The sequence below is a fragment of the Thamnophis sirtalis genome, unplaced genomic scaffold (genome assembly GCF_051295495.1).
Source record: "Thamnophis sirtalis isolate CommonGarterSnake01/CBP01778 unplaced genomic scaffold, rThaSir2_p1.2 scaffold_7, whole genome shotgun sequence".
Lineage (NCBI taxonomy): Eukaryota > Metazoa > Chordata > Lepidosauria > Squamata > Natricidae > Thamnophis > Thamnophis sirtalis.
Genome location: NW_028261387.1, coordinates 53,692,569 through 53,708,310, shown reverse-complemented (window position 1 = coordinate 53,708,310; position 15,742 = coordinate 53,692,569). Strand labels below are relative to the sequence as shown.

The window sequence follows — 15,742 nt, the reverse complement described above, 5'->3', positions numbered from 1 at the left end:
ATAGAGAAGGGATCTTTAGCATATCTACCTCCTGGTCTGGTGGGTTGAGTAGATGTAACTGGGGAAAAAACAGTCCTTCCAATAACCTGGACCCCCAAGAACCCCCTTCCTTATCTTTATCATCATGAGAACAAGGTAGGCTCATGTCTGAAATACCGTATTTTTTGGAGTATAAGACGCACCTTTTTTCCTCAAAAAAGAGGCTGAAAATCTGGGTACGTCTTATACACTGACTACAGCATTTTTGCCTCCCAAAGCCCCGTCCCCTCACCAAAATGGCCGTGCATACCTTTATGGAGGCTTTCAGAGAGCTCCTTGGGGCTGGGGAGGGCAGAAATGAGCAAAAAGTGGGCTGCTTTTTGCCCCCCCCCCCCAACCCCCAGCAGCACTCTATAAGCCTCCATAATTTTTTTGATGAAAAATGGGCCCGTTTTTGCGAAAAACTGGCTGGTTTTTGCTCATTTTTGCCCCCCCTCCCAGGAGCACTCTGCAAGGCCAGGCTATTTGTGCCTTTTTTGGGGGGGAAAGAATGGGCCCATTTTCATGAAAAACGGGCCATTTTTAGGAGATTTGCAGAGTGCAAAAACTTTTTTTTTCCTTTTGGAAAGCTCTTTAACTGATTGATGAGAATTACATTGATCAAGTGCTGTGCCAGCAGAAACAAAGTCTTAGGTGCTGCAGATTGTAAGCGATTTCCTTTTCCAGCACATGGATAAATACATCTGGAAACATCTACCTACCTACCTACCTACCCTCTCTCTTTCCCTACCTACCTACTGTGTTTCTCTCTCTTTCTCTCCCTCTCTACCCCTCTATCTACCTACCTATTTTTTTTTAATTTGCCTCTTCAAAACCTTGGTGTGTCTTATACTCCGGTGCATCTTATACTCCGAAAAATACAGTAGTTACTCAAATTATGTTTTTGCACCAGCTGCATTTGCCTTTTATCAGATAATTACTTTGGTTACAGTTCTTCCTCTTGTTCCTCAAAACTGCTCCTACTATCCATTATACACAGAGCCTTGCAACTGAGCTGAATATACCTTCCCCTCCCAATTTTTAAAGAACCAATAACTCATTATTCATAGTTTCTTTATTCTGGGTTTTACATTACACCAGAACCCCATGTATGCAAAGGGCTGTTTCCATATATTCCTGCATGTCTGTATTCCTCAAATTCAAGTACAGATGGTTACAGTGTTGAAAAAAGTTATTATTTGATTGGCAAGTGTTAATTTATCCTTACACAAGTAACTAATGTTAATTTGCAGCCCAAACTCCAGGGGAAATTTCAACAATTTTCACTGCAACAACAGATTTCTTATTTTATAAAATTACACTAGTAATATGTTTTAAATGGAAATTATTAATAAAGAAGCAAATAAAGTGATGAAACTAGAATCTTCTTAATTGTTAGATCACTTGTAAAAGAATTATATATCAACTAGGTATGATGTAGGTAGACAGAGTTGTTTCAAAGAGCTTTCCTCTGATTGTATTAACTATTTTTACACAGTTAATGTTTGTTATTACTATTATCAGCCCAAGTCAATCCACTGCAGGATGAAGATTCCTTCACTAAAGCTTATGGATCATAACCTGCTATGCTGTTCCAGTGAGGTTGGTAGATAGATGCTTTTCAATTTTCCAGTCGAGGGCTCAAAGAAAATGACTAGGCCAAAGTCACCCAGCCAGGTTTCCTACATAAAACCTGGGTCCTCCGTGTCTTTAGTGTTGCTTCATTTTATGATTTGTTCTGTAGTTAGCTACTTGCTTGTTAACAAATCTGCCACTCATGAGCTTTGATACTCGGCTTTTATCAGTTGCCTTGTGCTAGTTCGCACTTTTCAGATTGATTGTAACACTAAAGGAGGTCTCCAGCAAAGAAGACAATCAGGAGAGGTTCTGGGTACAGTCACATAGTATTTCCAATTCACATATCACATGTCACTTGAAGAAAGATTCCCCAGCAGGGACTGATACAAAGAGCTATAGACTAGGGACACACAACAAACCGAAAGCGAGTTAATATATGAAACTGTCTTGGCGTTTGACCAAGTTAGCAGCGTTGTTATTTAGATACTAAGATCATGCTTTTTGTTTCCTGACAAGTAACAGCTCCTGCCTAGGCATATTTGAGCAGGGAGGGGGAATGGAGAAAGAAAATGTATTACTTGGGTAGAAAATAAATAATGGAATATTTATACTTATATTTAAAATCACAGTGTAGCTATTCTAAAATTTAATGCCGATAGCAAACCTATTTTAAATCCCCATGATAAGTTACTGTTCTTTTATGTTTTTATAGCAATTTCATTTTAGGTTACCATCTACTCTACCATATGCTTTTGTTTCTTTCTTTTTTACATTAGAGCTATATTCATTTTCCTTTCTGAGAAAATTCTAAATTATGTTGAGAGGCACTAAATTAGGCAGTTGCTATCAGGTTGCATCCCGATCTGGAGGAGGGACCTCATTCCAGAGGGCAGGCATTACTACAGATTAACAAATTAAGGTACTGTGATCCTTCTGGGTTTTACTGAACTCTGACATTGGCCAACTGGGCCCAGAAAAACTGTCAATTTTAGTAAAGAACATTTAAAAAAACCCAACCATCTGTTACTGCACATTTACTTACCCTGTTTTCCCCAAAATAAGACCTCCCTGGATAATAAGCCCAATCGGGCTTTTGAGAGCATGCACTAAAATAGGCCCTCCCCCGAAAATAAACCTTCCTGGAAAATATTGCAACACAGCAGCAGCCATGAGGTGACCGCTTACTGCCTCCTGCACCTCAAAAATAATAAGACCTCCCCAAAAATAAGGCCAAGTACTTATTTCAGGATTCAAAAGAAAATAAGACCCCATCTTATTTTCAGGGCAACACGGTATAAGCAAAGAGACTTATTCTCAAAAATAAACATATTACATTTCAGCCTCCTTTGAATCTTCCCTCAATGTCCAGTAGAATCATATTTTAAAATAGCATTTTCTTCTCCTATATAGATTCTTTGAAAAGCATCCTCTGTCAGATGTTGTTGCTGTCCCTGCATTTGTTAAGGCTATTGCTGATTATAGCAAAAATGAACTGTTCTGCTTTTATATAAACAGGGTTACTTTAGATCTGAACAACTGAGTATGTTCAATTCTTCATCGATCTGTTTACATTAAGTAAAAAAATGAAATTAAAGCATAAAAGAATAAAGAGGGAATGAAAGAAAACAAGCAATTAAAAGAAAACAAGCAATGCAACTTGCTAAATCAGCAACAACACGCTCAAAATTGTAGCTATTCCTTGAAACAATTATGAATAGCTCAGACTACTAATAATTAGCTCAGAACAGTGAAAACATCCTTCTAATGCTTCTCTGAAAAAATATGGTTCCACCAGCCACTGAACAGCAAGCGTAGAAAGAGTCAATGGATCTTCCTTAGGAAATTATTCCACAACCTTGATGCTAAAATAGAAAAGATCTCCGAAGAATAGAGAAAAAGAAGAGCAGATTCCATATTAAAAGATAGAACTTTTTAAATACCTAACCCTGCCACACTATGAGTTTAACATTCTTCAAATCAACACAATAAATTGTGCCAGAAGCAAATTGGCAGCTAAATGAAAATAACATGACATCAGAGTGACATGTTCCAACCTGCATGCTCCGATCAGCAGCCAGGCAGCTGCCTTTTGAACCAAGTTATGCATTAAACACAACTAGGCAAGAAACAATAGTGGCCGGGTGCCCACCTACATTTGCCACAACCATGTCTGGAGCCATAAAGAAGTGCACATCACAATAAAATTGTTACCTTTTTGAAAAGTCGTCCAGAGTCTTCACTGACTTGAACAAACCGAGGGATTATATTGTTCAAATAGATGTCACTCAAAGTAGTGTGGTCCCTGCTCTCTCTCTTCACCTGATTTAAGAGGAGGTTCCAGCAATTGACCGGAGAAAGAACATTCTGATCCTTCCTACAGGAGAAACAAAACCATAATATGACTTTTTTCCCAGTATATTATTTTGCACACTGACATTTTCAAATACAAACATTGATGCAGTTATCAGGGGAGGGAGGGAAAATGTTAGTAAAATATCATTCTGTATTCAAGACATGAATAGACAAACAATCTATAAGAACTGTAAAAAAAAATCTGTAGTTCCCTTGGTATTCATTATTTTTACCTCAAACATATCAAATTAGCTCCTTCCTAGCTTATGTGAAGTCATAACAAGAAAACTGCTAGACACTGAGCGTTCAAAAATAAAAGAATAAAACTGTAATGTAAGAATCAATATGATTAAATACTGATAGGTCTTACAGGACAATGACCTTTACATAGAAGTATCATCAGAGTTTTGTTTGGGTTTGACAATATGGAAAATCAAGAGGTTTATCACTCAGTGAAGAAATACTGAATGACATGCAGGGAGGAAGTTAAAGACCGGCAAGCTGATGACCTTGTGAACTGCAGTTTTCCAGAAAGTGAACACTCAGGGAACAGAAAGTAGTATTGTACTCTTCTCAGAACAGAGCCATGCCCCATTCCCATCATAGCAACCATGAGAATTATCCCATGACAGGATATTACACAAATATACTCAATCATCATTTATCTCAATAGCAAAGAAACAATATTGACAAGAAACTTTTAAATAGAGGTGAGTTTCCAGCATTAACCATCTCTGACCAGCATAAACAATTGTCCTGTGAACTTTTAGGGCATAAATCAATGGATTATTATTATTACTTTTGGACATGGGGGTAAAGTTTATTTATATGGATTTATGTGGCAACATCTAAAGTATTTCAGATGCACTACTGTCCAGAATAGCCTCACTCAACCTGATGTCCTCCTGCTGTGATGGACTTTAATTCTCATAATTCAAGGCTACATAATCTTTAGCTAACAGTTGTAAGAGTTGGAGTAGGTGGGAGAAAAGCTTAGGGGGGGAAATCTAAAGTTGCAGATATCAGGCAAAAGATAATGAAAATTTATGACAAAATATTGTCAAATTTTGTCATAAAAATTTATTTTGCCAATATATAAACTGTTATATATATGTAAATGTATACATGACCCTTGTTCAAGAGAAAAGATCTTCCAATTTGGGATGTCAAGCCCAAGTTATAAAGAACACATTGATTATTCTCTCATCTGAAAGCAAATCAAGAATTAGTTACTGCCAACCTAACCATTATAACACTGCTCTTCAACCTGGCATCTAGCAGTTTGAAAACATGCAAATTTGAATAGATAAATAGGTACCACTTCGGTGGAAAGGTGACAGTGTTCCGTGCATCTCGGTGTTCAGCTATGCTGACCACAAGACAATGGAAAATTTATTTCAGACACCACTGGGTCCCTTGGTTAAGAAATGGGCTGAAAGAGAATGACTGTTCCAAAGTCAGCTAGGTGACTTTCATGCCTAAGGCAAGACTAGAACTTTAAGTCTCCTGGTTTCTAGCCTGATGCCTTAACCCAGGGGTGTCAAACTCGCATCGTCACGGCAGCATCACATGACATGTTGTGACTTTTCCCCCCTTCGCTAAACCCCTAAACCAAACTGGATTTTGGTATTTCTTATCTGGATTACCTCATAGAGCTAACAAGTAGCCATTAGTGTGTAGAAAACAGTTACATGTGTTCTATTTCCAGGCCAGATCATAAGCATATCTAATGTATTCACCAATATTATATGCCAGAAGTACCCAACTTGAAATCTAGACTGTCTTTAAATGTCTTGTACAATATATGTCCCAAAATATTTAATTTTAAATTGATTGATTTAAATCCAAATTTTGTCTTCTCACCATTTATTTCCTTGTTCTGATACCATAACGTCTTCAGAATATGCTCCAGAAATAAATATCTCTCTGCCTCTCTCTCTCTATCTCCCTTCCTTCCTCCCTCCCTCTCTCTCCCTCCCCCCCCATCTCTCTCACACACTTTCTGAGGCACCAATTATTCTACTTTCATAATTAACATTCAATTCCTTATTACTTAGGTATATTTTATATCACATTTCAGTTCACATATTTTTCCCTTGGAGTGCAAATTGAATCCCAGTCTCCTAAATAAGTAAAACATATTCACAAACACATATCTACCAGGCTGCCTCCTTCAGGGTAAGCAATGCAATCCTAATAAATAATACCACTGTACAGGAAAAAAATAACAGTTGTTTCCTACCACAATGATCCTAGAAATATCAGAAATACAAATGAGCTATTATTTCCACAGCAAAATGACACAAACCAAGATTGGACCTATTGTAAGATGCAGGTTAATTTTATTTAAACAAAACAGCAAAATACAAGAATCCATTTTCAAAGTAGCTGAGCTGGCAGAGTTTATTGATGAAAAATGCCACAGGAAGTTTGCAATCTGCATTGCTTCGGGAATTCATATACTGTATAAAGGAAGTAAGACAGTTTGATTCAAAGCAACCATCAGTTCTGGTTGCCCAAAAAAAGTAGCAGGTTCTAGAAGGAGAAATGCATTTATTCTGTGGTCTTGTGTTTGTATGCTGCACAGGAAAGTTGAGACAAAGATCAAAAGGCAGCACCACGGAATGTAACAATGAGCTGGCCATGGAACAACACTCTCTCTTGCATACAAGTATAAAAATAGTAAAAGGTCTGCAGAACTGTATTTATGCTCTTCCATAAAGCATCTGCTAACCCTAACCTGGGGCTCTCAATATAGTCTACTTTATCTCAAGTCAGTGCAATCAGGAAGGAATGATGGGGGTGTAGTCCCATTGCATCTGCTGAGATTCAGTTTTGATTAGGTTGACCCTATGGGCTTTGCAATTCTTAAGACATGCTACAAACCTTCAAATGACATTGTACTGGTACAAAAATATACAATGTTGCTTCTTAGGGCAAGTGATTGATTGTTCCTACACAGCAAAAGGCAGGATCTATTTTAGTTGCTGTAATAGCACAGGATTAGTAAGCCTAGGGCAATACAATAGTCAAATACTAAGGGGCACTGGGGGAACTTACAAATTGCCTACAGGCTATGGATTTCAAACACTAGCCTTCCTGTTACAAAGACTAGGTGCAGCCGTTTGTTTATGAATAGCAGGCAATATCTGCTTGTTCGTTTGTGACCAAATAATTCTTTTCAGCAATCCAAATATAACCAAATTGGCCACACAGAAAAAAAAAATTCTAACCACAGCATAAAGTCAAAAACTATATGCCGAATGGAAAGATAGAATGAAGTGCTTCCGTAACATATCGAAACATTATAGAAATTGTAGGGTTACAGAACTGTACCCCTGAACATTAAAAAGAATGAATGTTCTGCTCTTTGCCTCCTCCTCTTCTTCCTTCTGAAAGGGCAGAATTAGAGTAGTATGCACATTTTTCTAGCTGTTCAATCGAAGTGATAAATTGAATAAGGTAATGATTTTAACTCCAGGGGACTGAGATTGTGAATGGCTTATTTGTTACTCTTGAACTATTATTGCATACATTTCCTATTAGAATTACCATACACTTAGCATTTCCCAACCCCACAACAAGTCTTGCATGTGCACATCACAAACTGGAAGCTCAGATTCCCAGTGCGCACATACATGCCAGGGAGCTGCGCGGAACTCAAAACAGCAACAGGCGATATTGTGGTATTGTGGCGAGCTGATGGCATCCGACACACATGCCATAGGCTTGCCATCACAGCTTTAGTGCATTGGCATCAATTCATATTGTGTAGGAGAAAGCAGTAGTAAATCACTCCTATTTTTTTACCAAAGAATCACATAGGTAGAAAATATTAAACGATTGATAATATAGTATTGAATGATGGCTCCTCAGATGGGATGGCCTTCAAAATTCCAGAATTACAGCTTTCAGGAGATCTAGTTGCTGATACTGCCATATAGAGAAAGAAAGTCTGAAGTTTGCAGCGAGAACCAGGAATATGAGACACTTTCAATCAGAAGATTGTACTGTTTACTATTCAGGACATAGAATTCAAAAAGGAATGGCACTGTTTCTATATTTGGGAAGAATGTAGCAAGAACAGTACTTGGCTACAATGAAATCAATGACCAAATAATATCAATAGATTTCATGGGCCTGACCCTTAGTACGATGATTATCCTTGATTTATGCTCCAACCCCTGAAGCAGAAGAAGACCAAGCTGATGAGTTTTATGATCAAGTTGATTTTTAAATCAACAAAGCATTCAAGCAAGATGTGCTGCTTATGACTGAAGACTGGAATGCCAAAATTGAAAACATTAAGGATGAAACTGAGGTTGAATTGTATAGTTTAGGAATTGAAACAAAGCAGGAGAATGACTTAACAAGTTTTGCACTCCAATTATTTCTTCACAGCTTATATTGTCTTCAAACTAGTAAAACAATACCTGCATCGACTGATATCACTGGATGCGTATACAGAAATCAAATTGATTATATTATTATTAAAAGGAGGTGGAGGAGCTCAACTATAGCATCAAAGAAGTCAGGGCTAGGTACAGAACATGAGCCACTCATGTGCAAGTTCCAAGTTAAGCTAAAGAAGAAAGCCAGTCAGCTTTCCCAATATGATCTTGAACATATACCCATCATTTTCAAGAGGAACATTAGGAATCACTTTGAAGTCCTGAATCTCATCAATAAAGAACCAGAGGAGCAGTGGAATGAACAAGTCATTAAGATAAATATGACACATACAGGTCAGGAAGTCAGAGTATGAACAGAACATGGCAAAACAGGTTGCTTGCAGGTTGGCAAAGTAACCTTTATAGGCTGTATAATAATGTCCTCTCATGTACTCAAACCTACAGTAAATGCTGAATTAAAGGAAGCTGAATGTGGCTTTAAAACTGGACAAAGAAATATACAACGGGTGATATTAGTCTAACAATTGAAAATGAAAGGATCTGTAAACTCTAGTAATAAAAGTCAAGGGGCACAGTTTTAAAAAGGTGCATATAAAGATGGCCAAACTGATAACAAGTTTAACAGCCAGCTTTTGAACCGAGAGTGAAGATACTGAAGAGGTAGATAGCTTCCGCCTTTTAGGATCAACAGTATAGATGTCCAGGGGTGGGCTTCAAAAATTTTAGCAAGGGGTATTCTGCCCGGTTGCTGGGTGGGCATGGCCTAGTCAGGCTCCTGCACCATGGCAGGGGAGGGCTGTTTTTGCCTTCCGCAGGCTCCGGAGGTTTTCTTTGAGCCTCTGGGAGGGCGAAAATGGCCTCCCCAGGCTCTGGAGGCCCTTTGGAGTCTGGAAATGGGCCCATTTCCAGCCTTCCCGAACTTCTGATAGCCCCATTTTTCGACCTCCCCAAGCCTCCTTGCACTTATCTACATCCAAAATGGGTCGCATGTGGACTCCTGGGAGGGGTGGGGAGGGCCAGCCAGGAGTGAGATTTGGGGGTCCTCCAAACTACACAGAATCTTAGCTAGAAGTTCTCTCAAAACCCCAGCAGTCCACCCTGTAGATGTCAGTACTATGGTACATGTGGGTTTATTAAAAAGAGCAGAGAACATATTTTCCATGTATAAAATCCCAATGTATGTTTTCTGACAGTTCTAATTTCAGCATGGGTGCATTTTAGACTAAATATTGTACCTCCCTTTTGAACGGAACATGGGCACCCTGTTTGCCTAAAGTCTTAGAAATATAAAAAATGTTAGGGGCCTTCTTTTTGTATAAACCTGTAAACCAGACACCTAAAACCTAATTCCAAAGCTGTGAGCATAGCGTCATTGCCAGGAAGCAGAGAAAGATGAAGAACCACTCACACCTACACACAAACACAAAAACAAGCTTTATAACAAGACTCCTTGTGATTAAAAAGTTTTTGGAGTCAGAAATTCCTCCATGGAAACTAATTAGTCCTGAGTGAATTTAGGTGGAGTTCTCAACTGTCTCTGAATGTAAACAATTAATTTTGGAAGCAATGGGGAGAGAAAGGGGAGAGAATATAAGATTACAGAACTGCCTAACCATACCAGAAAGTCTCCATCAACTTGGTGCTATGCATATTCCCTACTCCCATACTCATCATCTGCCGACCCTGGATAATTTGCCCTAAGTTTATTTGTTCTTGGCTCAAAGTAAATTCTTCATCCCTAACTAAAAATGTTCTAAAATGCATAATACATTTGAGCTATGTAAGATTCAACCACATAGGTTTCTTGAATGAACCAAACTAGGCAATAAGAATTTTATACACAAGGTATAAAGTAAAAAATGGTTTAAGAGATCAATAGACAGACAGACAGACATTCAAGAGAATGAACATACTTATAAATTACTGGTGAAAGGTGGCTAAATGCTCTAGCAAGGATATCTAAACACACCTAAAAAGTTCTGACACTGAACTTTTTAGGGAAGATGGTCAAGAAGGTCCTGGATGAAACAATTTATCTGGACTCTTTTTCCAGTGGGGTAAAAAGTGACAGCAATGGCATTGGTTGTATTTTTGGATGATCTGTGGCAGACATGGGCTTGGCTCTTCTTGATTTCTCTGCAATCTTCAGTACATCAACCATGGTATTCTTTTGTGTTGGTTCTGGGAGTTGAGGGTGGGGGTGACCTCTTTCTTCTGTGATCAATCCCAATCAATATTGATAGAAAGCGAGAGACCCAGTCCATGTGCCCTTCTTTATGGGGTGCTGCACGGCTCGGTGCTCTCTCTGCTCCTTTTTAACATCTACATGAAACCGCTCAATGAGATCCTATATAACCATGGGAGGAGCAACCATTAGTATGCAAATAATATCCAATTGTATAACTGAGCAATGCTATCTACCATATGTTCTGGTGGTTGTGGGGATCTGGATGGGGATGGGAAACAGGCTTCGACTGAACCTTGGTGAGATTGAGTGGCTGTGGGTACTGGGCTCTTCTGTATATAGGGGTTTACCACTGTTGGTCCTGGATAAAGTTGTACTGCTCCAGATGGATCCAGTGTATAATCTGGGAATGCATCTAGATGTTGTGCGCTAGTTGTCCCCCTTGCTGGTCAGGATACGTCTCTCAGTCACTGATAATCTCCCGTATGGATTAAATCTAGAGTCAAGGGTTCACCAGGGGCTATTTTCTATTGGCATGCTTTCTATAATGACCAAGGGAAAAATAATCAATCTAGGGCACTGCTTTTATTTTATATTAAGAGCATGTTTACAGCAAAAGGTATACCATCACACTATTTCTTTTCATAGTAAGCAATACTATATATGCATGGCTGTTCATATTACAATGGACCTGTAAGAGACCAAGAATAACATACTAGGATGCTATTCCCATGGCAGCTTAGCAGAAGGAAAAAAATAAGTTCCTCAAGCAATTTGACCCAAATCTTACATACTTTAGTTTACCCAATTACTTTGAAACTTTGTTTCAAGCTGTGATTTAGCAGAGCTTGGTATTTCAAATCACTGGTGATCGACAGATGGCAGGTGACACAAACAGCTGAGATTGAAAGCATGGCTCTCTGAAGAATAACAGCCTTATCTTGAGATGAGGAAAAAAGCAATGCCAGCATATTAAAAGAGATCATGTCTGACTGCTGAAAATACATCAAGATTAGAAATAGTTGCTACTGCTACAACTAAGAGGATTCTAATAGATAGTTATTAAAGTCATTGGACTTAAATTTCCAACCTACAGAAACCAATTCTCAGAAGGGACGACACATGCTACAAACTGGCTTCTTTATATCCTCTCTGGAGAAATTTAAAATTCCACTGAAAATCAAAGACTTTATGAATTTTGTAGAAACTCCCAGTTGATATGTCAAAGTCATATCCGAAGCCTACTTTCCAAGAAAGAAATAAGCCTTGCTCGCCACACCACAATATGTTAAGGCGTATTCCTTTGTGTTCCTTTGTGGTACCTAATATGTGAAATTATTTTCACATCAAGTTTAGGTGGTTTCCTGAGTTTTTCTGCTGACAAAATTTATTTCTCTGGGCATTTCCCTTTCAACAGCTGTCATAACTACAGTGATTTTCTATTACTTCAAGTATCATACATGGGACTCCATTACTGTATTTTTCGGAGTATAAGACACACCTCCCCCCCCCAAGAGTGTGGAAATGTTGGTCCGTCTTATACACCGAATACAGCTATTTTTGGCCTCCTGAAGACTTTTGTGAAAAACGGGCAAAAAAACCCAGGCCATTTTTGCCTTCCCCCACCCCCAGAAGCACTCTGCAGGTTTTAGCAGGGCTGGGGGAAGGGAAAAATGTCCCCATTTTGGTGAAAAATTGAGCCATTTTTGCCTTCCCCGAGCCCTGATGACGGCTGCAGAGTGCTCCTCGGAGCCGGAGAGGACAAAAAATTTTTTTCCTGACTTGCCTCTTTGAAATCTTGGTGTGTTTTATAGACCGTTGTGTCTTATAGTCCAAACAATATGGTAGATTACAACAAAACAGGTTTCAATAGAGCAAACTTCTTAATTAAAAGCCATGTAATGTATTTAAATATATAAAATGATCAATTACAAGAGACACCTAAATAATTTTTCAGTGGAAAATGCTGCATTTTTTTTTGTAGCAGCAAGGGAGGGAAATAGAGGAAGGTAGTAAAATTCTCATTATAATTCTTGTGACATGAAGCCAATGAAGAATAAGCTTTTCTTTTCTGGCCATAGGAAAGATCCCGACATTTGCTTTGTGCCAACTCAAAATCCCATGCTATCATCTAATAGCAGCCAGTCAATCTGCCACAGCAGAAGGCAAGATGGAAATTGGGGCCCACTATCAAGTTGGTTGAAAGACTATCTTCATTTGGCTTTTCCCCCCTCCTTTAACCATCACCCAACAGCAGTTACAGCAGAGGGTGAGCTGGGGGGGAAAAGCCACAGAAATGGCACTGCTCAAAGACCAGCTGAATTGAGCCCTGAACTGCTTCCCATTCCCAGAGATAATAATAATAAGAATGGCTTTCTCTTCTTCCCTGAATACATTTTTAGTTTTGTATTATGAAGGGCAAGGAAGGTTTGTTTTACATAAGCTGGTTTGATACTTTTCAAATGAACACTAAGATTAAAAGAAAATTAAAATACAAGAATCATGAACAAATACTTCTGCTACTTCTTGTACTGGGTGCATAGAATTAACGAAAATTCATATTCCTTTTTAAATGTTAATCAACCTTAATAGATAATATGCTTTTAGCTCTATAGCAGGGTTATAATTCCAAAGCATCGTAGCCTCTAGTAAGCCATTATTCACCTGACTGAATCAACCAAGTGCTGAGATTTTTTAAAAGCAAGAATATATGAACAGTCAGATATTTAGCCTCACAGAACAAACAAATAATTAAAATAATCCAAGAATAAGGGGCCCATATGACAATTTCAGCTCAAATACAAAACCTAATTTAGTTAACATTACAGTCCTATAACGATCCAAACAAAGGTTTCAAATATGAGCTTGTTTGCTTCCTTCAGATTGGTTATATAGTTTTTTTTAAAAGAATGAAGTTCTAGATTTAAAATACATGTAAACTATTAAAGCTATTAAAACTATTAAAGCACAATAGTGTTTCTAAAATTAAAGGGGAAGAAAACAAAGCCAAAGTGATACTGGAAATAATTTTGCACTTCAGAAAACAAAGTCTCTAAGATGACATAAGTTGCAATTAACTAAGAAAGGGCTTCTTCAGCCAAGGTGCTGGAAATTTCTTCTACTGTATCTTTGATTTTTATTTTTATTTAACTCAATGGAGGTCTACATTGTTCTGGAAGATATCAAGATTTTCACAATTAATTGTCTCTTTCCCTGGGTATTCTGCTGTGTTGTTGTTTTCTGATAACTTCCAGGTTTTGCTTTCACCTAATTGAAAACAGATGGTGATTAACTTCTTAGCACATAGTCTCAGTTCCGCCTTTTAATATGGATTTGTTATCCATATGAAAGATCCTTTAGAATAACCAAAGATGCTTAAGCAAGTGAACTAAAACAAAGTTCCATTTTCCCAGTGTGATCATTTTAATGATATAAGAGAGAAGGAATGATTACAAGATTTCATATGTGTAATATTGGCCAAATATGAGTTTCTAAAATATATATTTGCTGATACTAATGTGAATATGGGGAAACAGTTACAAACAATAGAAACAGATAAATGTTGTTTCAGATTTCTTACTTTTTTACTGCCTCTCCATCTGGAAATAAGCTAAGAGGGTGGGAGGAAATGGAATCCTGCCTAAACTATTAATCAGAAAAGTTACAATCACATTACTTCTATCTTGGTCACCTCAGATATATCACTATGGTGGTACCCTTCAAATGTCTCTCCTCCACGCTCCTGTTTATTCTCTTCAGGAGTATGTTCCAAATCCATGTTTACTGGGGCAATAGTTTGGAACAATAAGGGGTAAAGATGTTTTTACAAAAACAAATGTAAGAAAAGATGCATGTTCCTGTCCATTGTTTTTCACATTAATCATTACCCTTGCTGAAGAAAAGTGGAAGGAATGGTTAAATCCCTATTGTACTTTCTGAATGTCTCAAATACTTATCTATGGCTTCACAATTACCATTATCTTGTTGGGGACCGGATCTGTCAAGTAAAATATATACGTATGTTGGATTCTTCAAACTGGATGAAAACTTTACACAGGGAAATCCAAACATGAAATAAGGAGGAAGTTACTGGCTGTGAAAGCTAGTGACCATTGGAACCTTGTGGAATTGTGGGTTTTCTATTACTGGAGATTTTCAAGCAAGGTTGAAAATCAGTGAATTGGACTAGAAGACCTTGGTCCTTTCCAATTCTGTGACACTGGAGAAGTAGCATTCAATGGGGAAGAAGACAAAGAAACAGAATGGGACAACTTGCCATGGTCAACACACTATAACCAACTTGCCATGACCAATTTGCCATGGCCAATTCATCACAGCCAACTCAGCACTGGACAATTCAAAAATTCAATTTTATTATTTAAAATAACTTTTAAGAATTATTTTAAATGTTGTCATTCACATTTCATTTTATCTCTCATTTTGCATCCTTTCTTTAATGATTCTAGTCCATCATTTCTTCTATATTAGTATAACTCTTGTTCTGCGTTAAATTGTTGAGTTGTGGCGAGCTGTCCCACAGAAAGTTGGCTGCAGTGAGTTGGCTGTGGCAAGTTGTCTCAGACACCAAAGAAAAGCAAGTAACTTGATAAGAAGTTTGTATCTGATGGGGCAAATTTCTAGACCTTCTCTTTTTCTAGGAGGGAAAAGAATTCTAAGCATTTTGAGAAACTAGCCTTGGTAGTGATGGTGGGTATAGGAAGCTTTGAAAGCAAAAGAGTCACAGTTGTATTCAATGTCTGAAAATGTAGATTTGCCACATCCAACTCCTGAGATGCTGTATATCCATCCTTAGGGGCTAGTGATCAAATGTGGATTTTTTAAAAAGTATAATAAAGCACTCTGACAAATGGCTGAGAGTGTAGCTTACATGGTCACAAAATATCCACTTAACTGACATAAATTTGTAATTTTACTGCCTGCCATCACTCCCTAACATTTTGTCTACCCACCCACCCTTCCCAATTTGTGGAACAGTTCAGTATATTCTTCAGCAGTCATTTTTGTTTCTCTTTTTTTTAACTGAAAGAACAAATTAATGGAGCTTATATATGAAAATAAGGATGCTGGGACCTAGTACTTTGTTTGAAGAATGAAAGCTCATTATTTTAATTAAAAGAATCTAAATCTTTGTGGTACAGCACAAAAAGCCTAAACAATTGCTCAAGACATAATGAGA

The 15,742-nt window shown here is 37.9% G+C and overlaps 1 protein-coding gene across 5 annotated transcripts in view; it reads right to left on the bottom strand.

The window, feature by feature from the left end:
• SRGAP2 (SLIT-ROBO Rho GTPase activating protein 2) overlaps positions 1–15,742 on the bottom strand; it is a 205,821-nt gene that overhangs the window by 117,330 nt on the left and 72,749 nt on the right. For all 5 annotated transcript variants that reach the window (XM_087720076.1, XM_087720078.1, XM_087720077.1 and 2 more), the window contains exon 4: positions 3,808–3,970. In XM_087720076.1, coding sequence (XP_087576202.1) covers positions 3,808–3,970 — 163 coding nt within the window. The remainder of the gene's footprint in view (positions 1–3,807; positions 3,971–15,742) is intronic.